The 27,492-nt window shown below is 50.8% G+C and overlaps 1 protein-coding gene across 1 annotated transcript in view; it reads left to right on the forward strand.

Moving 5' to 3' along the window:
- The first annotated feature begins 2,630 nt into the window (after positions 1–2,630).
- DRP2 (dystrophin related protein 2) overlaps positions 2,631–27,492 on the forward strand; it is a 29,293-nt gene continuing 4,431 nt past the window's right edge. The window contains exons 1-17 of the mRNA XM_079318759.1: positions 2,631–2,651; positions 10,432–10,568; positions 14,540–14,673; positions 15,473–15,629; positions 17,071–17,191; positions 17,660–17,928; positions 18,997–19,143; positions 19,651–19,729; positions 20,887–20,947; positions 21,344–21,405; positions 21,646–21,720; positions 23,605–23,806; positions 23,989–24,074; positions 25,135–25,292; positions 25,385–25,551; positions 26,581–26,692; positions 27,274–27,410. Of these exons, the coding sequence (XP_079174885.1) occupies positions 10,461–10,568; positions 14,540–14,673; positions 15,473–15,629; positions 17,071–17,191; positions 17,660–17,928; positions 18,997–19,143; positions 19,651–19,729; positions 20,887–20,947; positions 21,344–21,405; positions 21,646–21,720; positions 23,605–23,806; positions 23,989–24,074; positions 25,135–25,292; positions 25,385–25,551; positions 26,581–26,692; positions 27,274–27,410 (2,075 nt within the window). The 5' untranslated portion in view covers positions 2,631–2,651; positions 10,432–10,460. The remainder of the gene's footprint in view (positions 2,652–10,431; positions 10,569–14,539; positions 14,674–15,472; positions 15,630–17,070; positions 17,192–17,659; positions 17,929–18,996; positions 19,144–19,650; positions 19,730–20,886; positions 20,948–21,343; positions 21,406–21,645; positions 21,721–23,604; positions 23,807–23,988; positions 24,075–25,134; positions 25,293–25,384; positions 25,552–26,580; positions 26,693–27,273; positions 27,411–27,492) is intronic.

A 27,492-nucleotide genomic window follows, 5' to 3' on the forward strand; every position in this document is an offset into this window, starting at 1 on the left:
AGAATTTTAGGTAATGTTTTTATTTGGTTGGTAATGCAAGAATAATTAGTGTTATGGATACTTCAACTTACAAATTATTAATAATAATGGCTTTGTATATGGAGAATGTAATACAGAATTTAGGCTGAAAGCAAACACAGCACTCATTTCTAGCTTTTAAAACTTTCAAACTAGAAATATTGTCAGTGTATGTGTCTATATATTTGTCAATTTTATGCTCAAGCATTAAATCTGTCCCAATTTTTACCTATTGTATGATTGTATTTAACACTGTGCATATTGAGGGGTCCCTGTTGGGAGGGTGGAAATTGTTTGTTTTCCTAACAAGGTCCGTATCTGCTGTTTCATAAAACATAAAATATCTGGAATGTTTCATTAGGGAAACACATAAAGTAAATTCCTCTGTATCTTCTGGAAGCTCTAAGAGCTGAATTCCTTGGGAGATTTTTTTGGCTGAAGTTCTCTTCAAAACTCAAAGCACACCAAATTTAGCCTCTCTTCTCAGAAACCTTCCCATACACTTAAAAAAGTTGTAGTGCTTGTGTGGAAACTGTGATTATGACACATCTGAGTTGGTCTCCCTCCTTCCCTTTGAGTTCTGAATTCCTCCTCTCCTTGCCCTAATTATATCCTTAAAGCAGAAAGTATTGGAGGACTTGGGAAGACATTCCCAGCCCTGGAAGCAACTCTCCCAGCAGAGATTCTGGTTTGCCTCAAAATTTCCACCTAACTGACACAAGAGATTTTTTTTTTTCTCTACTGCATTTAAACAATCAATAATTTAGGATGCTTGTACTGCAAAGCACCTTGTTTTTGTGGTTCATGCTGTCTGTTCATATCTCTGTGCTGATGTCTGTCTTGTGTTTATCCATGTTGTCATGTCCCTTACAGATGCTGGTGGTGACAGACACATGCTGCCATTGCATTTGGTCATGTCTCTCTGGAGAATGATAAACTTGGAGTTGCCTGGACAGCTCTTCCAGACTCTGCTGTTATTTTTCCCCTCACTCTCCTTATTTAACCCAAGATTTATTATTTGTGTGTGTGCACAAAAATAGCCCAGCAGAGTCTCTGCTCATTTTTGTCTTCTGATCCATATCTGAGTTGGTGGTTTGTTTTTTTTTTTTTTGGTCTAAATGCAGCTTTCCAGGAGGGATTTTGTTGCATCAGTACAGCTGTTGTGGAAGCAGAATCTATTGAAGAAGCTTTTAAGAGCAGAAGGTGTGGAGTGAATAAGTAATTCTTGGGTCGGTACTTGAAGTAATCAGTGTTGCTCCTTTTGGAACCAACCATAAGGAATAAAAATCTCATTTTAGTGTAGTTACATGAGTTTTCTGTGCCTCACTGTTCTGTGCTCCTGATTCCTGGTGCACCCATCTAGGATGAAGGGAGAACTTCCTGAGGGTCAGCCACCCACCTGCTGCAGGCTCCAGCTGGTGCCATCACAAGGAGCTCACCGGTTTCTTGAGGACTCTCTCAAATGTATTTTACACAAGATCAACTGTATTTTGAGTTTTAAAACACCTCCATGTTTAAATTGGTGACCTGGAAAATCTTTTGATCCATTCACATCCCCATGGTGTGGGATTAAAGTTTTGCTCTAAGGTGCCCAAACTGGTTGAAAGGTGGTTGTGGCTCCCCACCCTGCTGGGCACTGCCCTGGGGTGGGCAGGGCACTGTCCCTCTGTGCAGCACCATCTCCTGACCACTCCTTAAACCTGCAGGAAGCCTTGTGATGCTGCACAGAGTTTGCCAGATGTTATTTCCATTGCTGGCTTGGCCAGAAGTGATTTTTCAGGAATGTAGTGGAGTTGTGAAGCTGTTACTGGGTCTGAGTGAGCTGAGTGAACCTGCATTTTGGGATACACTTGAGCTGGGAAATAATGTATAGAAATGGAAAATGTTTACAAACAGCACTGATATTTCTGGATAACATGACTGTGTGAGCAGAAAATTAACATCTTTATTCTGTCAACTCTGGGGGAAAGAAAGGCTAAGACTCATTAAAGACTGTTCTGACAAGGACCAGATTGTATTTCCTGATTTTTAATTCTCCCATGAAGAGGCTGAGACAGTCTAGTGCTTAAAACACAGAGCTGGGATTACATTTGAATTCTCTTTCTCACCAAGTAATTTAATTCTGTTTCTTTTTGTGTTATGTGAAAATAGCATCACTTGGTGACTTGAGCAGTTTGAAACCCTTGGGTGGAATGATCTGAAAAACTGTGAACTTATATATGTGTCTGTGTCCTCAGCTAAGCTAGCAGCTCAAATCCTGTTTCTTGTGAGCTGAGATACCCTTACCTGAGACAGATACATTTAAAAGATCTCCCCAGCCTGGAAAATTGCCTCCTTCCTCTACTTATTTTTCTTTTCTATGAAGAATAGGAAGCACATCTTAAATTAGGTGATAATCCTATCTTTGCTCCTTAACTTTAATTTTAAAACGAGCTATTCTTAAATTATAAAATCTCGTGTCAGATACCCAAACTGTGGCTAAGGAAGGAGGCGAATGTGTCTGGCATTTTCCAGCACACGCGTGGCCATTTCTAACCTAAAATGAGAGACGCCGGCCCCGGGCGGCGGTGGGAGATGTCGGCGAGCGGCGGGAAGCGTGTCTGAGCCCAGCAGCCCGTGTCAGGGCTCCAGAGGTCAGACCACGGCGCTTTCCGTGTTTGTACATCCCTCCTCCCTTTCCTTTCCCCCTCTCCATGTGTATTTTGTCTCCTCCTCCCGTGCGTGCCCGTCTTTGCATCCCCGCTCGTCTCCCTGCCCTCCTCCGGATCGATCGCCGGCCGGGCTCTGCCAAGCGCCGGCCACTTGCTGGGCTCGTCCTCGTTGCCCGCTGTGGTTTTTTTGCCGAGTCAAGGGTGTCTCTTCGGAGGCTCGGCGAGATGCTGCTGGCGGTGCTGTGATCGCATAGCAACACAGCAGCCGGGGCGGTGGAGGAGGAGAGCAGCGGTGCCGGGCTCAGCATGCATCCCTGGCACAGGGACTCCGCTGCTGATTCACACTGCCAGCCCCGAGCCCGCTGCCCCCGCGCCCTGGACCTGCCCGGCTCCGAAGGTAGGCCACGACAAAATTTGTTTGCGGCTCAGATCCTGGCTGGGCTGGAAAAGGGGAGATATTTGGGCAGATGGTTTAAGCTGGGAAATGCGCTCTTTGGGAGTGTGCGTGTGTGTGTGTGTGTGTGTCCCTTGGCAGCAGGGCTGCCCATGCATGTGCGGGTGAGGAAACTTGCAGAGAAGAAAAGAAAGGTGTCAGGGTGAGAGCAAGAGGGGTGGCCAAGATAATTTCCACAAAGGAGAGGCTGGGGACCGGTTAGAGATGCGGATTCCCGAGCAAACAGCAGCCTCCAGCATCCCGGTTTCACGGCTTTGGTGCTTTGCACATTGAAGGCTCATTTACCCTGGCAGTGTTTCCGCCTGGGCTGAAGGGCTGCTCCGGGCAGGGTGCACGGTGGCCTTCTAGCATCTTCCTGGCAGGATCAGGCAGCAAGGAGCCAAATATTCCTCCTCACGGAGTAAGCCAGGATCAGCCCACAGTCCCAGGTCTGCCCTTTCCATTCACTACCTTGCACGGTCCAGCCTTGCTCCTTTATGTGTCCGCCCTCCCCTCCCCCAGCTTTTCCTTGCACTCATCGTTCCTCCTCCTCCTCCCCTCTCAAGGGCTGATATTGCCACCACTGACCTTCCCTTGGATGCAGGCATCCCTGACCGACTGCAGGACTGCCTGCAGGAAGCACAGGACCTTTCCTGCTCCCCAGGGCTCAGCACTCTGCCTCCCTCTCCCTGCCAGGCAGGACAGCCTGGGCTGTGCTTTCTCAAGATTTAGTGCCACAGATCCCTAGTCCAGCCTGTTTCCTTCAGCCTTCCCTCCAGCACAGCATCACAGCTGTGGAGGTCCAGTGGTGGAAGTGCCAGCATTGTATTTGTGGGGTTTCAATGCTGAGCTTGCCCATGTGCTGTGATGGGTGTGGAGCAATTACTCCCACACCCTTAAATGCCATGCTTTCTCTGGGAGAAACTAGTGTTTCTTTATATTTTGGGTTTTAGTGCAGGGAAAAAACAAAATAATAAAAGTCTAGTCAATTTTTGTCAGTTTGTTTTCCTTGTGCCCTAATCCAAGGTCCCTCTCACCTCTCCTGCTGCTGCTCACCTGTCTTGGACCTGTGAGAGTTCTTGCTTGTGTGAGGTCCCAGCCACAAGGTTCAGCTGTGCTGGGAGGGTTCCCATTCTCCTGGCATCCCTGTGTGGCTCCTGTGCCTGCTGTGCCTCTGATGCCATCTCCCACCTGCCCCTGCCAGCTCCCCGTGCTGAAAGCTGCTTTCTCTGCTGCTGTGTCTGTCCAGGCAGGGCTCTGGAGACAGCAAGGATGTGGTGGCACACTGGAAAGGAACTGTACTACAGCCTCATTCTGCAGCAGTGTCCAGGAATGTGGGGGCCTGAAGTGCTGGAGTGGGTGCTCTGATGTGATGCTGTGTTCAGGTCCTTTCTGTCAGATGAAGGAGCTGAGATGAGATGAGGACCATGTCTCTGGATTAATACCTGGGACACATCAATGCTGCTCTCTAAAATTGGCAGGACTGTAACTGTGAATGGGGCTGCTCAGGTTGGAGTGGCTCTTTGCAAAACTAAACAAAGTGAGACAGGGAAGGGATTAAATGAATGGGTTCAAACAAAAGTCCTGAGTTCTGAAGACATATGGTGAATTTCTCAATATAATTGTGTTTTGAGAAATATATTCAAGGCTTCTTCTTTAGCCTGGATGTCTATGATAAAAGCATAAAAGGGGAATTATAAGTCTCATTAAATAAGACATACTGACCAGAAAGAATTCAGACTTCAAAAACCTCTCATTTTCATAGGTGTCTGAAGATGAAACCAATCTCTTCAGAATTGAGCCAAAATAGCTCCATCCCATTTTCCTTTGCTGTTTTCCTTTGCATAAGTATAAGGTCACTCTGATACATCTCAAGTAGGGAAAGGAAATGTGGCTCCGTGGGACACACAGACTGGTCATAAAATTCATGTCCTCAGAAGACCAGAGAACCTTGTGCTTTGGCAGGGAGTTTATAATAAAGATGAGCTTAGAGGCAAGGCAGAGTATTCAGTTTAGAGAAGCAGGTGCCAGCTTTACAGCGAGAATGAGAAGCAAAGTGCCAAGGAAGCCAGGAGTCAGCAGCATTACCTTGGCCATCACAGCTGAGTGTGGGTGTGCTCTTCCCACTGTTGTTGATCAGTTACACAGCGTGGCAAATGGGTGATGTGCTTTTCACAATGCAGCAAAACTTGTTTGCTGCTTCCAGCAGCAGGGAAGGGAAAGTTCAGGTGCTTAGAGGAGAAAGGCAAAGACAAGGCTTGAGGTTTTTACTGGTTTAAGTTGACAGGTGTAAGGGCTACAGGAGCCACACTTCTGAAGGAATGTGTTCAATTTTTATGCTTGGTGCAGCCTTCTTTCAGTCATGAAGCAAGTGATTTCCACACTGTTCTGCTGTCCCTTTTGGGAGGTTGCTGCTTGTTTTCTCCTGCTCCCTCTGTCAGGTCCATCAGGCAGCAGCTCCTCTGTGTCCAGCACAGCAGGGCTCTGGGCTCACTGCTGGCTCCTCTGCCTGCTTGGTCATTATTTCAGTGCTTTAATCTGCTAAGAGATGGGAAAAGTTCCTAGGAAAAGTGAGTTTTAGAGAGAGCAACTTAAAACCCAGCTGGGAGTCTGAAACAACATGGAAAAGAAATTTAGGTTTTTCAATCTTCCTTGAAAAAATCCCGTAAGTTATTTTTGAGCAGAGAGAGGGGTAGTCAGTTCTGCATGACCATGTTGTGGGCATACACCCACATTCACCTGGTGAGGTGGGGACATCATCATCACAGTTTCCTAGTGCAAAGCCAACGGGTGAAATTTTCCAGTTTGAGACTATGAGTGTGTATATTCTGTTGCTTGGGAAAATGGAGAGTGAGTGAGCCAGGGGAAAGGATGCTGCTTCCTTATTAAGATGTGTGGCACCTGTTTATCCATTGAGTTAAAATGACATTTTGGTTATGAGCTCAAAGTCCAAGTGGCCATTTAAGAAAGGAGCTCATTAGAGGTGAGAGTCCCCACTTCACCCATCCTCAGTGAATAACACATCTTCTGTGCTGCTTGCTCAGTACAAAGGCTTTATGTTGCTTCTTATGGACAGGTGCTTAATTGAAGCACACTTCATTTTTATTAATAAAGGGGACCTGTTTCTTTGGTGGCAGTGCTGTGTGAAGCTCAGTGGCAGCTTTGGTCTCTGGGATTTTTAGCCCTCAGATGATGAGGTTGGAAATGCTCCCACATATGGAAGATTGCTGATGTTCCCCTTTCAGGGAGCACATAACAACCAGGAGAATGTTGGGATGATTTTTAGTGGGAGTGTGTTTGGGTAGCTATTCCAGGTTTGTAAAGAGATGGAGATTAAGGGCCCACGCTCTGAGAGTGAACTGTGTTATTTTTGTGTTGATTTCAGTGGGACAAAGGTTGCTTCTCTCTCACCAAACCTTGACCAGTGGGTCTTGGGAAGTAGGTCGTCTGGCCCTGGATCTCAGGCTTAAATTATTTACTTACAAGTGCAGAAAACAATTTTTGCTGGAACAGGATGTGTTGTTAAGCTGCTGAGGGAGTCCTGCTGTCTGTCAGCCTGGGAATGCTGCCTTTGTTAGCATCTGCATGGGAGCTGAACTCTGAAATATCCACAAGCCTCCCACCTTTCCCCTTAAAGGACACTGAACATGCTGAGCTAAAATGTTATTACTTCTCTGTACAATAAGTAAAACAACAACAGAGTCATTAACATTTCCAGCAGCAGGGAACATGTTTGTATTTCCACTCTCCTCGTGGGATAAAGGCTGAGCTGCCTTGCCTCAAGATGTTCCCATATTTTTTTCCTTATAGGCCAAGATCTGAAGTGGAAAGTTTCAGGAAAGAATGTTTAGGAGGAAATTAGCAATTCAAAGCATAAACTGTGTGATTGAGAGACCTCTTGACCTGTATGCTGTGTTTGCTGCTGTTATATGTGGTAGAGAGCTGGAAATTCAACATCTGACATTACACCCTCCTTCCTGTGACAGGTTTCTAATCTTGGAGGTGTCCTTTAGCCATGGAGGTTCAGCTGCAGTGTGAATTCCCTTAACTTTTGGGAGAGTTTTGGATATGGGTTTGTATCAGGATGATTCTAAAGAAAAGCAGCAAAATTGGAGAATGCTGTGCACCGTGTGCACTGGTGGTGAGCTGTCACCTTCCTTTTGGCTGGGATGGAGAAGAGGTGCTGCAGGAGCCTCCAGCCAGCCAGGGATGCTGCTGCAGCAGGTCTGGAAAGCAGAGCACAGAGCTCCCAGAGTGGAGCAGTGAGTTGTGTGGCAGAGCTGAAGCACAACTGGTTTAGCAAAGGCTGTTCCAGCTGCATTTGTCAGACTGCCTGGAGAGAAGGGAGTGGGACAGGCTCATCAGTGCTGAGTTTGTAACAGGTAAAGCTCATGTGGGAAGAGAAAAAATGAAATTATTTTGGTTTTAATACACTTTAATGCCCAAGCGTTCAAGTGTTGAAATGTAATATCCAGATTTTTGGCTTTCTCATTTTTCAACTAGATGATCATCAAGGTCTCATCTTGGTAGTGGCTTGGGTACTGAAGTGTTTGGAAGCTTTAACACAGCACTGTGGAAGGTGTCCTGCTTCATTTCTTAGGGTGTACTGAGGGCAGAGGCAAGTGTTGGGTGCTTTCCACAGGGGAGGATGCAAATGGTAATGTACAGGTAATGAGGTTGTACCTGATGCTTCTGAGGACTGACCTGGTCACCTTTGTGGCTGGAGTGCACCTGATCCAGCAAAGATCAGAGGGGAGACATCAATGGAAGAGGTTTCCCTGCTTTCCCTCCACTGTGTGAGTGCAGTGTCCCAGTGCCTGCTCCATGGTGACTCTACAGCTGCTTCTTGCAGTGTCCACCTGTGGAAATTCTGCTCACCTGAGCCTTGATGTTTGTTCTGCTAGCACAGAAATGTGCCCAGGGGACCAAGCTCATCTTATACCTGTTTGAACAGCCTGACCACATTGCTTCCTGAATCCTCCAAAGGAGGATCTCTCAACTCCTTTTCAAGCAAAGGCTTGGAGTAGGCTGTGGGGGTGATGTTTTTGCTGTCTGCACTTAAATCTGGTTTGACTGATGTTGAACCTTGGCTGTTGTGTGCTGGGTCTCCAGCACCAACCTAAAGCAGAGTGCAGAAGATGAATGGAGGTGTGGAAGAGGCAAAGTGGATCACAGGTTTGGCTCTTGAACAGGAATAGGCATCAGGCAGTAGGAATTTAGCCAGGAGGCATCCACAAAATCTCTACTCCACATGCTGCAGTGCCCAGACACAGAGCTCTACGGAAGCACTAAAGTAGGAGTGCCAGAATTGGAGCTGTTCTGTGTGCCTCAGCAGAGAAGCAGAGCAGATCCAACAGCATTTCTCCTTGCTTGGTTCCAGTAATAGCAGGGAATTTGGCAAGAGGTCATGTGGAGCTGCTGGCTTGCCTGCAGACGTGCCTCTCCGTCTGGTTGTCTCTCTCTCTCTCTCTCTCTCCCCCTCAATGTCCTCCTTTGTGCTGCCTGCTGTGCAGCTCAGTCAGTTCCACATTATCTGGCTTTTCTACCTCTGGGCTTTGTCTTTGCTGTTGCAGAGTGGCAAAGGGCAGCTGAGCCACTGCCCTCCAACCTGCTCTGGGGTTTGTGGCAGCAAGGTATTGCAGAGGACATGGCTGGGCAGTGCCCTTTGCTTGGCACTCAGCTTGTTCTGTGACTGCTGCCTTGGACAGGTTTTAGTTCCCTGTGCCATCTGTGTCCTGATGGGCTTTGCCATCCCTGGAAGAGTTCAAGGAGCTCCTCTGTTAGATGCTTTGAAGAAGAATAGCTTTCCACACCCTGACAATTGTGTCTCAGCTAGGTTTAATGTCATTCAGGGGTCATTCAGAGGAACAGAGCCCAAATGGTTCCGTGTATGGGATTTATTACCTTCTGTCAGAAATCTCTATCCTTGGAGTTGGGTGTGGTGAATTTGCCCCAAGAGGCTGGGTGGCTTTGAAGACCCTGAAATTCATAATTATTAATGTGGGTTTTATAATCCCCTCATAATCCCCAGCCTGCATGGGTAAAGGAGCAGGGATACACAGCCTGCAGTGTTCATTGGTGCTAATGGGCAGGAGAGGGAGAGGACGAGACCTTGGATTGTCAGCCTGCTGGAGAGCTCAGCACAGGCTGTTCTGCTGGAAAGGGAGAGAATTATGGCTGTAAAAATCACTAAGAGATTAAAAAAAATCCTAACAGGGTAATCTCTTAATGTGTATAATTGAGGGGAGAGAGGCAGTGAAAGCTCAGGCAGGGGAGTGAGGGATGTGAGAGTGTCAGAGATGAGCAGTGTGCTCAGGGCCAGGGGGATTTCTCCTCACCCTCTGTTCAGGGTGGCTGCTGTCAATGCAGGATGGGCTGCCTGCTCCTGCCCTGCCAGGGCTGAGCAGGAAGAGTCCCCCCAGCTGGGTGTGAAGCAGCCAACACCCTTCTTCCACCAGCATCACTCATCCCCTGATCCAGCCTCACCTCCACACAGACATGAGCTCTCTCTGCTGGAGCAGGTGATTTTTACCTTCTAAAAGTAAGAAAGCAGTCACCAAGTTTTCTCTGAGTGTTTTTTTTCATGGCTTTCTGTAAACCTGAGATGGTGCTGGCAATGAAATAAATCCCTATTTTAGCTAATTTAGAGTCCAAACAACAAAACCCAGCAGTGCTGTGACCAGAGGCTGCATTTCTGATCTATAGAATAGTCAAGGGGCCACTGCTAACTGGCTTTACAGGTCATGCAGTTCAAAAATGGGAATAATGAAGGGAATTTTATAGCTCATAATGAGCAAAAACTCATAAAAAGCTAGCTCACAGTGTGTGATACATGAAGCTGGGGCTCTAGGCAATTTGCCTTCTGAATATAAAAGGAAAAAATATGTTTGAAAGTGATGTCTGTTATGGAGATATGTCTGTTCTGTCTAAACATGAATTGTTCTGGTTTAAAATCCATACTGTACCACCTGCTAGGAAGAAAGTGAATGTTATCTCAACCAAAACTAGAACAGTGGTCATGACAGTGAGATCTCTCTCCCTTCCTTTAAACCATGGGCATCTTGTGCAGTTCAAAAAACACAATCCCTCCTAAAAGTTCAGTATAACCTGTGGGACTTACTAACAGTGTATCAATACCACAAATTGCATAACCAAGTGGAAAAAAAAAATTGGACATTTAGACTGCAACACTAGCAGAAGTATATTAAATTTTAAAATGCTTCTTTTGGTGTCCGGCTGAGACGGAGGCAGCGCTCCATGGGACTGGGAAGGGGCTCAGCTCTGTGAGGAGGTGCCAGCTGACCCAGGGACTCTAACACTGCATTTCAGGTGCTCCATCCCCATGACCATCCGTTCTGATGCAGCCCCTGGTGATGCAGGAATGGCTCTACGTCCTCCCACGCTGTCCTGAGTGGCACATCCCGCAGCAGGCGCCGCACAGCAGCGCTGCCCGCCCGCTGCCCCAGGTAAGAGCTGCCCCAGGTAAGAGCTGCCCCAGGTAAGAGCTGCCCCTGAGCCCTTCCCTGCAGCTTTGTGCAGGTTCCTGTGAGGCACAGCATGCCCTGTGCTGCTGGTGGCAGGGAAGGCTGTCAGCTCCAGCCCCCAGCCAGCTGCACTTGAGCAGAGATGTGCTCTCCTCCAGCACCCTGGCTGCAAAGCATTTTCCAAAGTCGGGGAAGAGAGACAACCTGCAGAGCTGGATTTCAAGCCTCTTTCACAGTAAAGAATGAGAGGCTACTGTTAAGAACTCTTATGTATTTGGTTGGGCCTTTTTTTTTTTTCCTGGAAACTTGGAAGAATGTAAGCTTTAGGTGAAAATGTAGTTTTTCTACTCTTCCTGGTTGCAGAGAAGAGCTTGGAAATAAGCCCCTGGTGGATGCTGTAAGGCAGAGGAGGAATCTGACCTCTTACTAATCTGGTTATCTTGAGGGACAGATCTTGTCTCCTTCTCCCAGGGTCTCTGAGCCACAGGCCAGGCTCCTCACCAGAGGGGCAGGAAGATCTCTGGGGACCCCACGGTAAATGGCAGAGCAAAGTGAAGAGCAGAAAGGTGTGCTGGCAGCTGTCTGCACTCTGCACTGAGCTGTCAGGAGGTGGTTTAGCACCTCCGGTGTGGGGAAATGCTGCCTGGGCTCTGCCAGGCTGGGGATCCCTCTTTGCCTGTAGCTGCTGGTCCCAGGCTACCTCTCACCTGACTGGACACTGCCAAAAGTCCCCTTGAACACTGGTAGTGTTCTTCCCAGGACAAATGAGGTCCCAGCTCTGCCTTTTCCTTTTTCATTGTACTTCAGGCATAAAAAGCAAAGGCTGAGCCTGAAGTTTCTCACTACTGTGGCTGACCATCAGCCTGGACCCATTCTGGGATCTGCAGGAGGAAGGCAGAGCTTTCTCTGGAGAGGCTCCAGCATGCAAGAATGAGGCAGGGGGAGGCTCTTGGTGGCTGAGTCAGGGTTCCTTGGCCCCAGGGTGGCTGATACAGTGCTGCTGCCAGGCCAGTGCACGGGTGGCTGATAAACAGCCCCTCAAATGAAGTGAGGAGGGAGAGGGCTAGAACAAGATGAGCAAAGCCTTCCTGACCTGCCTGAGCAATCCCAGCCTCTGAGGGATCAGAGCCCTGTGGGATTTGCTGGGAGAGAGGAGGGGAGTGGGAGCAGTGTCACTGTTAATGACAGCTCCCCTTGTCTGAAGGGGCTGCTGTTCCCACCTAGGAAAGTGCCTCCCTCTCTTGTCCTTGCTAGTCCTGAAAGCCCTTGGCAGGCTGCAGACAACACATCCTTAGCTGTGTCCTGGCCTGAAGCCCCCTCCTCCAGTCTGGGAGCTGCTGTCCCATCTGCTGGAGCTGGGAGGTGCTGAGGAGAGGAGCTGGCTGTGCTGGTCCCAGAGGGAGGGACAGCACCCATCAGATGTGCAGGCAGGAAAGAGAGGGAGAGATACTGGGAGCTTTTCTTTCCCTCCCTGTAGGTGGAAGAGAGCATGATAAAAATTTTGGGCATCAGGACTGTGGGGGACACAAGAAGCCAGCCCAGAGCTTTTTTGGCAAAAATAAACTATTTGCACTTGGTCCAGACTGGCATGAACATCTGCTGGTACCCAGCACTGTGCTGGGGCATGTGGGAGACAACAAGGGCACCTTTGACTCTTTTTGGGATTAGATCTCAAGATCCATTTACCTTCTGGGTCACTGAGGCTTGATGGGATGATTTCCTGGATAAATCCCTTCCCTGGCAAACACCCCTGTGCGTGCTCCAGCATCTGAGCCAAGGTCTCTGCTGGCCATCCCAGCACAAGGGATGGGTTTTCCCCAGTGCCCAGAGCAATGACCCCACACACACCTGCTGCCCCATCTGCAGCAGGGCAGATCTCTGCCCCCCCTGTGCTCCAAGGGCAGCCAGGGGGTTGAGGCAGGTCGGAGGCTGCTGGAATGCTGCTGGACAAAGCTGGGATTGAGGCTGGCTGCAGGACCGCCCCCTGCACATTCCTGGGGGGTCAGTGCCCTGCTCTGCAGGCACCCAGAGCACCCAGAGCCTGTCCCTGCCCTGCTGGGGCTCCAGCAGGGCCCGAGGGATGCTCGCTGCTCCGAGAGCCCGGGCGCGGCTGGGATGCGCTCGCCACAGCCCGCGTGAGTGCTCAGCCCCCAAAAACAAACCTGCCCCGGGGGCAGGGGATGGGCTCTGGGGAAGGGATGCTCAGGGGATGCTCAGAGGGAATGCACTTATCTCTTCCTCTGCTTGCTCGCAGGGGTTTTGTCCTAGGGAAGCAGATGTTCAGCACCTGCTCTCTGCTTGGTCACTGCTGCATGACTATCTGCGGGGCTTGGGGGTTGCAGGCATGGGGGGATTTTAACTTATTTAATAAGGCTGGGAGGACTGTGTTGTCTGCAGAGGCTGCACCCAGGTAAAGCTGATCCTTCCCTTTGGTATTCCCTGGGATAGAGGGGAGGGCTGGAGCATTCCCTGGCAGTGCCCTGGCACTGACCTACTTCAGTGCCATGAGCACCTGCACATGCAGAGTATTGATTTTCCTATGTGCAAGCAGCAGTTTTAGCTTGAGTGGATCATTATTCGTGGCCTCAGGAATCCTGTGAACTCTGTGGGTGATGGTTTTCTCTGTTTTTGTGGTGTTTCTGGAGTGGCAGGATGGGGAGGCAGAGAACAGCCTGTTAGATGTTTTTAGATGAATCAAACTTAGCACCAGTCTTGGCGATCATTTGATTTTTCTCTGAGGACTGGTGTGGAGGGGGTATTTTTAGCTGTGCAGCCAAATTCCTTGTCTGGTTGTTTTCTCCTGCCTGTTGTTTTCCTTGGCTTGGCTGAATTGCTTCTCCAGACACCTCCACGAGCCCTTGGACAGCACAAGTGACAAGTAGCTACACATTCCCCTTGAAAGAGCTGCTGCTTTCCCCCCAGAGGCAGCTGCCCTTATCTGGCCTGTTGTATGCTGTTTAGAAAGTACTAACACATTTAATTATGGTTGATTAAGCACCTGGGGATAATTATCTCAAGCGAGCTCTAATATCAAAGCAGCATTCGATCGAAATGCTGCCATTTCTCCAACACAGCTCATTGATGTCTCACTTATAGGAAACTGCCCATGTGTTTTGCTCAACAAACTGTGATTTTTGGAGAGAAAATCCCCTCTCACTGAGTTCTGTGTGAGGGGCTTCTGCTCCTGTGTGTTGTGTCACCAGCACATGCAGCTGAGTGCCTTGTGAGCAGGGGCATGATCCAGTGCTAAAGGCTCAGGAAAGGATTCCAACAAGCATTTGTTGTCCAGGGATGTGAACCCAGTTTTCCCAGCTGGATGTGCTTCTCTTGTGGGGCTGGGTTAGGATTTGCTGTCTTCCCTCCATGGCCCTTTGCAGCACCCTTCCCACGGCTGCTCATTCTGGAGAGCTGCGGAGGAGAAGCAGCATCTGTGGAGGAGAAGTGGCTTCTCAGATTTGCCATGCAGGCAGGGAATATCCTGGAGCCTCTGTAGAGGAGCAGGTGGCAAGTCCCAGCATTGGGGATGGCAAAAAGGATGTTGGCAGATCCCCTTGGTCCCTAGGAACAGCAGGATCAGCCTCCTCTCAAAGCACAGCAGCTCTGTATAACATGGGAAAATCATCATTAGCCCTGCAGGCACTGTGACACATAAGGACCAGCTCTGCCTTAACAGCTCTCAGTGAGATAAGCTCATTGCTGGATAACTGAGGAGAGCAGGAGATGTGCAGTAAGCCCCCCCTTTAACCTTTGCTCTTAGTGCTGCTGGAGCTGGCACTGCATCCTTCTTCCAGAGACAGCCAGGAGTTCCCTGGGAGCTTCTAACAGACCAGTGCAGCCCCCTTGAGAGCTGAAGAACCAGTCAGGGTTAGGGCAGAGCAGGGTGGGTGTCCCCAGGCAAGTTCCCAAGCAGCAGGCAGCAATCTCTGGGTGCAGCTGGTTCTGTTTCTGCCCAGGTTGAAGCCTCACAGGATGGTGCAGGACCTTCGTGTGTGACCCCCCAGGCTCCAAGCAGTGCTGCCGGGCCCCAGGCCCCTCTGGAGATGAATCTTTGCTGGAACGAGATAAAAAAAAAGTCCCACAGCCTTCGGTAAGAGTCTGCCTGGGGCAAGCTCCAGGCTGGCCTGGCCTTCCAGCCTTGCCTGCTGCTTGTGATTGTCAGGAGAGTTTTGAACTTTTTTGCTTGATGAGCCACATGAATTCACAGTGACCTTGGCTCAGCTCCCCCTCTAGTCCACAGACTTTTGAATCTCCTTTTGCTTGAAAGCATCTCCTCTGTTTCTACCCATCCCATCCTCTCCTCCCTCCTTCCCTCCTGCTTGCTTTCTGCTGCTCTCTCTATCCTCTCCCACCTCTGCAGTTGTCTCTTTTTGCCCCGTGGCTTTGCCTCCACCTCCTCTGTGCCTGTCCCTTTGCTGGGAGCCATCCCCACTGCATGAGGGGAACATGCCTTCCAGACTCTCAGAGTTTGCAGCTCCACAGCCAGCATGACAGAGAGCTTAACTGGGGCGTGTTAATTGTCTCCTGCCTTAATCCAAGGCTCCTGGAAACTGCCCAGACATAAATGCTATTCCAAGCCCCCCTTGCTAGCCAGAGCAGTTCTGACCCACAGGCAAACACAGGATGACTGTCCCCTACTCTGGCTCCAGGGTGAGGAACAGCTTCTGCTTCTTGTCCCCAGTGCCTCCATGCCTCACCCCACCTGGCAGTGGGGGCTCTCTGCTGGCTGGGGGTCTTGCACAGCCCATGCTAAGGGGTGCTGCCAGTCCCTGAGGAGCTCCTGGGGGTCAGCACCCACCCCTGGTGCTGTGCTTCCCCTCCTCAGGGAGTCTGCTCCTCTCCTGTCTGTCTATCTGTCTGTCATCTCACTGTCCTTGCTCTCCTGCCAGGGCTCGGCTGGAGGCCTTCTCTGACCACAGTGGGAAGCTGCAGGTGCCTCTGCAGGAGATCATTGACTGGCTGGGGCAGAAGGATGAGGAGCTGTCGGCGCAGCTGCCCCTGCGGGGGGACGTTCTCCTGGTGCAGCAGGAGAAGGAGACGCACGCGGTGCGTTCCTGGGACTGCTGGGGGGGCAGCCCTGCTGGGACCCCTGCCTCCTGCCACTGCCCCTGCCACTGCCAGGCCTTGAGCGTGTCCATCTGCTTCCTGAGAACAGCCAGAGCCCAGCAGCTTTTAGCCAAAACACACGTTACAGCCTTGAGTCACCAGTGAACCCTGTCCTTTGTGGGGCTTCCCTACATCCCACCTCTCACTGGCTCTGCTTTTGGGGTCCTGGAGCCTGAGAAAGCTGCTTGGTCTAGGGGCAATCCTGTGGCTGGGACATGAGTGATGCCTGCAGGAACAACTTATCATATCTGAAACTGTGGTACATCCTGACAGATCAGAGTTTCCTGCTCCCATGTTCACAGCATTTTCTTCTCGCTGCCAGTGGCTGTTGGGCTTTAGTTGTTTTTTACCTTGAAAACAAAAATAAAATGTTTACTCCTGCTATCCCACATCCTTGCTGGAGCTTCCCTGGTGCACAGACAGCTCATCCAGCAGACAGCACTGTTGGAGGGGAGGAGAGGACACACTAGACCAGTGTGCCTGTGAAGTCTTCCCTGGCAGATGTGCTGCTTTGGGGCATCCTGCTGTTCCTCTCCTTGCTCCTGCAGCAGCTGGACCTGTTGCTGAGCAGCTGCTGGGAGGATTGTTAGCATGGCCATGCTCTCACTGCACAAGTGAAGAGCATCTCCAAGCAGTGCCTCTGAAAGCACCATAAATAAAACAGCTCCTCTTGTGCAGCCCTGGCTCAACACACCATTCTGGGCTTGCTGTTCTGTCTCCCCACTCCAGCAAAGCTGTAGGCCAAACCTCTGCAGGAGCCACCTTCTGGCATATGGACATTCCTTCCCTGAACTGCAAAAATATTTTACTTAACACTGACTTCTCTCTGTGCCTCTGATGCCTGGAGAGGCTACATGGAACAGAAGATGGACAGTGCTAAAGGAATAAAGTAGGGATTTATCAAAAAGCCTTCAAAGGATTCACCTTGGATAGTACAAGAGCCTGGCTGTGGCTACACCCAAGGTGGACTGTGGGTCCCTAGTTTTCACACTTTTATAGTTTTGGTCCATTTCCATATTGAGGTTAATTGTCCAATTCCAGCTCCAGGTTCTGCAGTCCCATCCTCTCAGATTGCTCTCCTCAATTTGCTGCTGTTTGCACTTTTTGGGGCTGAAGCTGCAGTGGTGTCCTTGGTTCTGGGGCTGGAAAAGGATTATTTTGTGTGACTGAGCTGTGAGGAGAGCTTGCTAGCTTTACATGAAGTTCAGAGTCACACATCAGTGCAGTATGGAATCTGAAAAAGATAAAAGTTTTAAGGCATCACCTCCAGTGAAGTTTGGGCCTTGGGGTGAATAAATCACTGCAGTATTTGGCAAGGGGGCAGCCAGGACACACCTTTCTGTGTCAGCCTGCTGTCTCATCTCTGTGATCTGCTCTCCAGGCTTTCATGGAAGAAGTGAAGTCTCGGGGACCATACATTTACTCTGTCCTGGAGTCAGCACAGGCTTTCCTTTCCCAGCACCCATTTGAGGAATTAGAAGAACCAACTTTGGAAAGCAAAGGTCTGTGGAGCTCCCCTATTTTTTTTGTTCCCTGGTTTCACGGCTCCTCCTGGGCTGGCCTGGAGAGGGTGGAGTGGAGGTGGCTGCTGTGGCACATCAGTGCTCTCCCTCACACCACCGTGCCCAGCTGTGCCCAGTCCTTTGGCCAAGGGTCAGGCTGGCACCGAGCAGTGTCACTGTCCCAGGAAAAGGCTCAGGCTTTGGGTGCAGTCCATGATGAGGCAGCACCAGATATGCTCTGGGGTATGTTTTTAAAAGGCAGCACAGCTTCTGCTGTGAGGACAGAGAGGCTGGATAACCTAGAGGAGCTGGCGCAGAGATGGACACCATTATTGTTTTCCTTCCCTTTTCCCTGTTCCCCTAGATTTTTCTCTCTCTCATTTCCCAGTCCTCCCTCCACCCCTTGCCCCCTCTCCTGTGGGCTGGGCTCTCATTGTGGCTGCCTGCTGCCCCTGTTTGCCTGCTCAGATGTGTCTCCCCGGCACCGGATCCAGAACATCAGCCGCTTGGTGTGGAAACAGGCCAACGTGGCCAGCGAGCTGTGGGAGAAGCTCACAGCCCGCTGTGTGGACCAGCACCGCCACATTGAGCGCACCCTGGAGCAGCTGCTGGAGATTAAAGGGGCTATGGAGGAGCTCAGCACCACGCTGGACCAGGCTGAAAGCGTGCGGGACACCTGGGAACCCATCGGGGATCTCTTCATTGACTCCTTGCCAGAGCACATCCAGTCAACCAAGGTACTGCTGTGGGAAGGTGCTGGTGGTTTGCACCGCTTTGTTAGTGGTTTTTGTTTTTCACACACACGAAGGAAATGGATTTTCTCCTGTTAGGGCTTGGGTGTTTATTAAATCTTATTATAAGTAAAGAAAGTTCTGCAACACTTCTAGCCACCAGCTAGAAGCCAGCAAAATGGAGATGAATCCAGCTAGCTACAGGGTCTCTTAAAGCTAAATAGTCCAATAGAGAAATAACACCTATATTATTTATACTTTTAACCCAATAACCAAATTCCTGTGACCCTCAGTGTAGCACTAACTGTCCAACCAGAAACTACTGCCTGAAACCACGAAGGAGAAGGAAGATGAACACTAAAAAGGGACACCACCCAAAATCCTCCATCTTGTCCCATACCTATTACTATATTACAAAAACCTCACATTTAAAACCTTTCACCATGTGAAAGCACACGCTTCTATTTAACTACACACCCGTGATTTTAACTCCATCACTCAAATTTGGAAGCCGTCTCCAAATCCTCAGGTCAAAAGCAGTGTTCCACAGGGGGTCAGTGCCAGAAAGCACAGAAAGCTCAAAACCCCAGGTTTCTGGGAAATGGGAACCCTGGTTTCTGGCTCTGAGAAGGCTCCAGCCTTGGCCATGGAGGTGATGAAATTCTGCTTCCCAGGAGGACAGAGCTGCTCCCATGGACTGCTCAGCCTCATTACCTGGGATCCCAGGGCCAAAGCCTCCTTCCCACAGCCCCCCTGCTTTGTGAGGGGCTTTTGGCCAGCAGTGTCCTGAGCAGCTGGCCATGCTGAGCACCTTGTCATGGCTCAGACCTGACACAGGTACAGTGGCTCAGCACAGTTGAGTCATTGTCCCCTTTTCATTTTTCAGGAGTAATCTGCAGCCTGGTTAGTTTGGTTGGGTGTTTTTTTCCCTGCTAAGGTACCCTGTGGGAGGGTTAGTCAGCAGTGGCTTGGCAGCCACTAGCCCACCCTAGCTTGCAGCAGAGGAAAAAGATCCAAGTCCTGGCTACTCACCTGCTTCTTTTTCTTCTTCCCCTGCTCTGTGCCTGTGTCCAGCTGTTCAAGGAGGAGCTCTCCCCCATGAAGGATGGGGTGAAAGTGGTCAATGATCTTGCACACCAGCTTGCCATCTCAGATGTCCACCTGTGCATGGAGAATTCCCGCACCCTGGAGCAGATCAACACCCGCTGGAAACAGCTGCAGGTGGGAAGGAGTCAGGAGTGAGCACTGCAAATAAACCATGAGCAGGATGCTGGGGAGGGCTGGCACTGCTGAGCTTCAAGGATGATAAAGTAGGGATTGGCACAGCAGGATGTTATAGCTGGTGCTCCTGGAAGAGAAGAGTATCAGTTCAGTGTGAGGAAAGAGTCTGGTAAATCTGCAGAGATCTTTGTCAGGAAAAGGCAGTGGGAGGAACAAAGGGAAAATCAGGATGTGTTGGTGGAGGGGGTCAGTACCAGCTGTGACTGTTTTGATATCTGTGGGGGTATGGATACAGGTGAGCTGGAGATGTGGCTGTGCTGCCTCAGCCTGTGGGAGGAGGTGGAGAGGGTTTAGCAAGCTGGAGGAGGACACAACACCAAGATAGGAGAGGAAAGAAGAGCATCTGTGTGCTGGGGCATGTCTGAGTCCACCCACAAGCCTTCCTGAATGGGTCATCAGTCCAAAATGCCTGCTGGAGTGCCAGTGAATGATTTTTCATTTCTCCAGGCCTCCATAAATGAACGCCTGAAGCAGCTCCAGGATGCCCACCGGGACTTTGGACCGGGCTCCCAGCACTTCCTCTCCTGTACGTGAGTGGGTCCCCTGGCTTCTGCCTCAAGGCTGCCTCTGCAGAGCAACCTGGGCTGTGGCACAGGAAAACAGGGTGCACAGTCCTGTTGCTGAGCCCAGAGCCATGCACGAGGCTGGAAAAGGGCCCAGGCTGGTGCCTGGTGCATGGGAGCCAAGGCAGGAGGCATCTCCAAAGTTGGCATTGTGCTGCCTCACCTTGTGGGACCAAGGGTGGGATGTGAGTGTGGCTTCCCTCCAGAGCACAGAGCTGTGACACTCACAGCAGCAGCTCCAGGGGACACTGGGACTGTGCCAGCCTCAGAGCAAGACAAGAGATGGCAGGAAAAGACAGTCCCTCATACCCCGTGTTAGTTATTTGGAGGCTAAAAATCTGCCTTTTCAGGAGGTTTTCATTCACGTGGTGAGGCAGAGGGATGCTGTTTTTACAGATCAGAGCTGTTGGCTGACAGCTCTCAGACCTGCAGAGGGTGGGCAGCAGGTTGTGTTCCAGAGCCTGGGTCCATCCTTGGAAGTGCTGAGCCCTGCAGAGTGTCTGCATGTCAGTGGGATTTATTGGTCTGTGCTTCTATGCAGACTCCTATCTGAAAGGAAGAATTACTTTCCCAGTTGCTGGAATTGATATGCTACCTGTGAAAAATGAAAGTGACTGAGGGTCATGCCATGGCTTCCACCCTCTATATAACATAGGGTGGAAGGCAGCTGGTGTGGGATAAATCCTCATCTTCCCAAGATGCTGCAGCTGGCACACAGAGCAGGAATAAAAGGAACAACAGATGCTTTGGGTGTCTCAGCCTGGTCATAACAGGCAGTGCTGTGTCTGTGTGCCCAGATCTCATCTGCTGTGAGACCTGCCCACTGGTGACCACAAGGTTCCCTTGGGCATCACCAAAAGCATCAGGAAATGTCTCTTCTCAGCCAGATGCAAAGTCCCTGGTTTGAAAGGCAAGATGTCTCTAAGACCAGCAGTCTCGAGCCTTTTTTATTGGCAGTATCCCCTTGCCTGCACCAACACATCCAGCTGGTGATTTGGGAAGACACAGCCTTTTCAGAGGCAACCACCTGTTGACACAGTCCTGCTGGGCTGGCATCAGAAACAGCATCAGCTTAGAGAAGCATTTGGTGTTGATCTAACACGTATTTTTCTCCTTGCAGCCTCTGTCCAGGTCCCCTGGGAGCGAGCCATTTCCCCCAACAAAGTGCCATACTACATCAAGTGAGTGTTCCCAGTCACAGCCCCAGGTCTTCTCAGGCCTGGTGGGACCAGGAATTGGGTACCAGTTCAGGGAGTGGGGCAGTGAACAGACTGGAGTGAGAACTCACCTCCAGGGAAGCAGGTCTTCCTCAGGCTGGCAGATCCAGGCTTTCCCTGCCTGCTGGGATGCCCAAGATGAAGGGAAGCCCCAGCTGGAAGGAGCCAGGCTGGCAGCAAGTGGGGATATCCTGCTGTGGGCATCCTCCATGCTGCTGTGGCTGGGGAGTGTGCTCAGTGGGATGCAGCAGTGTCTGCTGACACTGAAACACTTGTTCCCAGCGCTGGTCAGGTCCATTTTTTAATCTTCCATGGCAGCTTTAGGTTACCAGATTGACCCTTGATCTACTTTGCTTCCAGCCACCAGGCCCAGACGACGTGCTGGGACCACCCAAAGATGACAGAGCTGTACCAGACGCTGGGTAAGGAGGCTGTCACAGAATCATTTGAGTAATAATTGCCTTTTTGCTACATGGGGTGCATGTGAGATCCCCCCAGACCCCCTGCTCCCCTCTGTGGCACAGGGTCCCCCAAAGCCGTGGGGTGTGACCCCTGCCAGGCTCTGCTGAGGCTGGGGTCTGAGAGCTGCAGCTGCTGCTTCCTGCCCTGGAGATAAGGATGTTGTGCTGTGGTTTTGTTCTCCTTTTCCTGTGTCCCTGCAGCGGATTTGAACAACATCAAGTTCTCGGCGTATCGCACGGCCATGAAGCTGCGGCGGGTGCAGAAAGCCCTTCGATGTGAGTGTGGGAAGGGTTTCCCTCCTGCTGGCTCTCCCTCAGTGAAGGCATTAAACTAACACATGCTTTTATCAGCACATCAAAGGCAGAAGGCACCAGGGGACAGGTAGCTGAGGCGAGAAATGAGGAAGATCAGCCTGGGAAGCTGAGCAAATCCACCAGCCTGTGTCAGCGCCTTTCTTTACAGGCTTGGGGTGGAAATGACCCAAGGGCAGGTGCTACCCAAAGGGGTGTGAGAAGAAAGTGGTCCAGCTCAGGGTTACAAAGCTGTGGGATGAGGCAGGAGCTCCAAAAGAGCATGGAGAAGGTGTGGATGTAACAGAGATGAAACCAGCCTCTCTCACTGGCAGGGACAGAGAAGGCTTCACTGCTTAAAGAGGAAAAAATCTGACTTCACTCTTGGTGGAAACTGGAGAATTAATAGCCAAGTGGATATGATAGAGTAGGAGTTCAAACATCTCTCCAAGAGGTAACTGCTCCCTGGAAACTGCTGAGGAGTTTCTGGTGGAACTTGCAAGCAGGCAGATGGGAATCTGATAGATGCAGCATCCTTGGCTGCTCAGAGCTTTTGACAAAGCCTCTCACCTAAGGCTCTGTCAAAATTAAGCAGCAGTAGACTGAGGGAAATCCTCCTCCTGAATTAATTGCTCATGAAGGGGAGGAGGTACAGCCAGGCAGCAGTGGGGTCCCAGGCAGACCTGTGCTCCTTGAAAGGGCTGGAAGAAGGCAAGGAGTCAGGGTGAGAGAGGAGGTTGGGTTCTCAAGGGAGTCAAACCACTGCGGTGATCAGGCTGTCCTGTACCCAGGGACATTCAGGGACGATGTAATGCAAATGCAAGAAACCAGAAGTTGGATTTAGCCACCCTGTTAGGTGTTCCTGCAGCAGCAGGCAAGGTGTGGAGAAGAAACAAGGGTGAAGAGCAAAGGAGAGCCCTCCTGTGTGCTGCTTGTGCATCTTTGGTTGTGCATCTCTTGCATCTCACATACTGCACGGTCACCTTCTTTCCAACCCAGAAATTACTCGAATAAGTGCTCTTTATTCAAGGTATACTTGAGAAAAGGGCAAGGAGGTTGCCAAGGCAGCTTTCCCATAATGAGAAGTTTGGTGGAGTGGCTGTGTAGGAAAGAGGCAGTGAGGGATAGATCAGAGCCATATGCAGCCGTGGGCAGTGTGGACACCAGGGTGGGCAGGAGCGATACTCCCTGGCACAGGAACTGGGACTTCCCAGTGCAAGTGTAGCAGCTTTGACAGGAGAAGGGAGGATTTTTCCACAGAGTGAAGTTGAAGCGTGGAAAAGGCACACAATCCCCTAAGTACTGTGAATATAAATGGTCTCAAAGATGGAAAGACTTAGGGGAAAGGAATATTGCTGGTTGCTAACACGGTAGCACGTACAAGCTGCAGCCACAGAAATCTGAAAGCAGAGCAGCCAGGGTAGCTCACGCTGTCCTAATCCTGTTTTGTGTTTGTGCCTTAACTCCCTTACCCTGTCAGAGCTGGAGACAGGACTGATCCATCTCTGGGCAGTTGCTTGTAGGGTCTGTGTGGATCTGTGCCCCCTCATCTCCCCATGCCAGCCCCACAGGGACCTGGAATGTGCAGAGCAGCCAGCACTGGGGTCTGCACAGAGCCTTCCATGGGTAGCATTTTCGCGGCCATGGACACAGCAATGAGGAAGGAAAGTCACAGAGAATGGTGGCTCAGGGTGGAGATGCAGTATTTTGGGAGAGGTTTACAGGCAGGAGAGAAATTCTAGGAGCTGCACCCACCCTACCAGAATCTTTCCCAACACAGTAGGGCTAACACTGCCCCAGGTTAGGGCAGGACTGCACCTCTCTCCTTTCTCCTCTTTCTCTCTGATCCTGCCTGTGCTTTCTGTGCAGTGGACATGGTCACCCTGGCCACAGCTTTGGAGATCTTCAATGAGCACGACCTGCAGCCCAGCGACCGGGCGATGGACGTGGTGGAGGTGATCCACTGCCTGACCGCGCTGTACGAGCGGCTGGAGGAGGAGAGGGGCATCCTGGTCAACGTGCCCCTCTGCGTGGACATGAGCCTCAACTGGCTGCTCAACGTCTTTGACAGGTACCTGTCCCTCAGTGTGCCCCGAGCTCTGGGGCTGTGGGAGGAAAGCTGCATGCTGCTCTTCCAGCGCTGCAGAAAGCTTCTGGCTCTAAGGGAGGGAGGGATGTGCCTGGTGTGTGCTGGCCCCCCTGCCAAAAAAACTTCACTCTGAGATGTTTGCCAACCTGTGCAATATCTTGCAGTGGCCGCAGTGGGAAGATGAGAGCTCTGTCCTTCAAGACGGGCATCGCGTGTCTGTGTGGGACAGAGGTCAAGGAGAAGTTCCAGTGTGAGTCCCTGGTCTCCCTCCCCTAGAGCCTGGTGTGAATTCACCTCGGGAAAGCAGGAGTGGTTTTGTTTCCTAGCTTAGACCTTCTTTGCCCAGGAAGAGCAAAGAAACAGCCTCCCTGCAGTGACTAAGCTGCTTGCATCATCACCTCTCCCTCCCTCCCTGGGCCTACGCCACCAAAATTAGGAGGCGTTTTTGTAGACTGGTGCTGCAGTGATCTCGCTTGCATGGCACTGAAAGGAACAGTGCTGAGAAGACAGGAAAATTATCCAATGCTTTTCAGAAGGAAAATACCAGGGGGTGCATGGCTGGGGGGAAGTAGGTTTCAGGCAAATTGCTTTCCTCACTGCAGTTTAACCATGGAATATTGTGGAGGGTAATGTCTTGTGGCATAGGGAGTACCAAGGGGTTAAATAAAGCGATTGGGCTGATTCATAGAGGACAGGCTAGCTGGGGCTGTTTAATAAATGATGAATGTAACACCTGTCTGAAGAAGACACTAAACTGGTTATTAGGAGCTGGAAGGATACTGGTGAGGGTTATCTAATCACAGCTCAAGTTTTTCTGGTCTCTGCTGGAGGCGGTCTGTTGGATCCCAGAAACCTGGGGTTTTTTGAACTTTCTGTGCTCTCTGGCATTGACCCCCTGGGGAACACTGCTTTGGACCTGAGGATTTGGAGAAGGCTTCCAAATTTGAGTGATGGAGTTGAAATCACAGGCGTGTAGTTAAATAGAAGTGTGTGCTTTCACACGGCTTTTAAATGTGAGGTTTTTGTAATATAGAAATAGGTATGGGATGCGATGGAGGAATTTGGGTGGTGTCTCTTTTGGTGCTGATCTTCCTTCTTCGTCATGGTTTCAGGCAGTAGTTTCTGGTTGGACAGTAAGTGTCGCACTGAGGGTCACAGGAATCTAGTTATTGGATTAAAAGTATAAATAATGTAGGTTATTTCTCTGTTGGACTATTTAGCTTTAAGAGACCTTGTAGCACTCCCCCTGGTGTGACCCCCAGGCTGCTCCCCTGGTGCCGGGGTGCCAGCTGTGTCTGCCGTGCCCGCAGATCTCTTCAGCCAGGTGGCCAACGCCGGGGGACTGTGTGACCAGCGGCACCTCGGCGTGCTGCTGCACGAGGCCATCCAGGTGCCACGCCAGCTGGGGGAGGTGGCAGCGTTCGGGGGCAGCAACGTGGAGCCCAGCATCCGCAGCTGCTTCCGCTTCGTGAGTGCGGGGCACGGCCTCACCCCCTGCAGCACCGTGCTGGGATCTGCACCCACTGCAGCGGGCTGAGCAGCCCTTCCTTCCCTCCCCAGAGCAATGGGAAGTCGGCCATTGAGGTGTCCCAGTTCCTGGAGTGGGCCAACCTGGAGCCACAGTCCATGGTGTGGTTGGCGGTGCTGCACCGGGTGACCATGGCCGAGCAGGTGAAGCACCAGACCAAGTGCTCCGTGTGCCGGCAGTGCCCCATCAAGGGGTTCAGGTAAGGGCTGGGTCCTGTTTGAAGGACAGCTGTCTGCCAATAAAGGCAGAAGCTTCTCTTTGAAATGGAGGATGTGAACCCTCTTCCTCCAAATTATTATTGTAATTTTGAAATTAAGGGGCTCTCAGGCACACATATGGGAATAGGAATAACAGTTCTTTACTAAGAAAATTAAAATAGAAATACAGTATTACAAAGAACAATCCCAACCCTGCCAGAGTCAGAATCCAAGCTGACACCCGTTAGTCAGTCAGGGTGTTGGCACAGTCCTATTCAATGGTGGCTGCATCCTCCTGCAGTGGCAGATGTGGTTCAGCTGGAGCAGTGCTCCTGGAGAAGGTGCAGTTTCCTCTGAAGGTCCAGGGATGATGTGGAAAGTTCTGACTTTCCTCTGGAATCCAGTGGAAAGGAGATATCTTGGTGTTCCAAATCTCAGTTTTTGTCTGGGTAGGAAAGGCTTGGCTCCTGCCCTGGCTGGAGCATCTCCCAGTGGGATGATGGAATTTTATCAGTCATGCACTGGGACTCAATGGCCATGAACAGGAGATATCTGCTGGAGGGAGGATGGGCTGTGGAAAAGATAAAGATGATTGCCCCACCTGGTTTTAAAGATGGCCCATTAGCAGATAATATGTGCCACAGAGATAAGGGTCACTGCCCCACCAGGCTTCAACAGATGGGGACAGAATACACATTTCTGGCCACATCCTGTAGTGCAGCCCAAGACAGGGTGTCATGTGTGACCCTGGCCCCAAGGAGAGTGCATGGTGTCCTGCAGGAGAGAGCTGAGTTTGCTCTGTGCTCTGGGGGGAGCCTGGAGCTCTGCAGCCACCAGTGTTTCTGGCAGGGCAGAGCAGGTGCCAGCTAAGGGGAAGGAGCAGAGTGCTCTTCTTGGGACTTCACTGTGAGTTCACTGGGGTGTTAGAGCAGCACAGGCCACCTCTGTCCCCTCCACTCACATCTTCTTGGGCTTTAAACACGTGTTTTGATGACTTCCAGTGCTTCCCTATGGCCTCTTGACCTCCCCAGGTATCGGAGCCTGAAGCAGTTCAATGTGGATATCTGCCAGACCTGCTTCCTCACCGGGCGAGCCAGCAAGGGCAACAAGCTGCACTACCCCATCATGGAGTACTACACCCCGGTATGGAGCTGGGCTGGGCTGGGAGGGCCCTGGCTCAGAGCAGGGCCTGCTGATGGCAGCAGCCTTGTGGTGTTTAGGCTGGAGCAGCCCCACAAGTGGATCCCTTGTGTAGTTTTGTACCTTCTGCATGCTGGGGTTGGCTGTGTCTCTGCTGTTCTGGGGCTCATGATGAGCAGGATGTATGGTCCCCATGTGCCAGGCCCTATGACAGGCTCACAGAGTTACTGTGTGCCCTCTTTGCTTTGGACAAAATTCACGTGAAATTCTGATGATTTTTGGTGGTTTTTCCATTACCTGGATCATCTGAGCTGACACCTGGATGGAGTTTGAGGGGGTTTTGAACACCTGGAGAAGCTCAAGTGACACCTGGGAGAAATTTGGGTGAAATTCCAATGAGTTTGGGGTGACTTTTGAATGATTTTTGGTGGTTTTTGATCATCTGGAGCATCTTCCTCAGTTTTATCTGCCTCTTCCCCCATGGAGCTAATGCCCAGCCCAAGGGGATATCTTATTGTGGGTGCTGAGCTGTGCTCCCTCACTTTTCATTAAACATCACCTTTGTCATATTTGTGTCTGTGCAGACCACATCCAGTGAGAACATGAGAGACTTTGCCACGACGCTGAAGAACAAGTTTCGGTCCAAGCAGTATTTCAGCAAGCACCCCCAGAGAGGGTACCTGCCTGTGCAGTCTGTGCTGGAGGCTGACTGCTCTGAGACGTGAGTTGGCTGTGCCCTGGGTTGTCTTTTGGCCCAGAATGAGACATGGGTTCTGTGGGTGGAAAGAGCATCTCAGCTCTCC

This window comes from Erithacus rubecula (genome assembly GCF_903797595.1).
Source record: "Erithacus rubecula genome assembly, chromosome: 15".
Lineage (NCBI taxonomy): Eukaryota > Metazoa > Chordata > Aves > Passeriformes > Muscicapidae > Erithacus > Erithacus rubecula.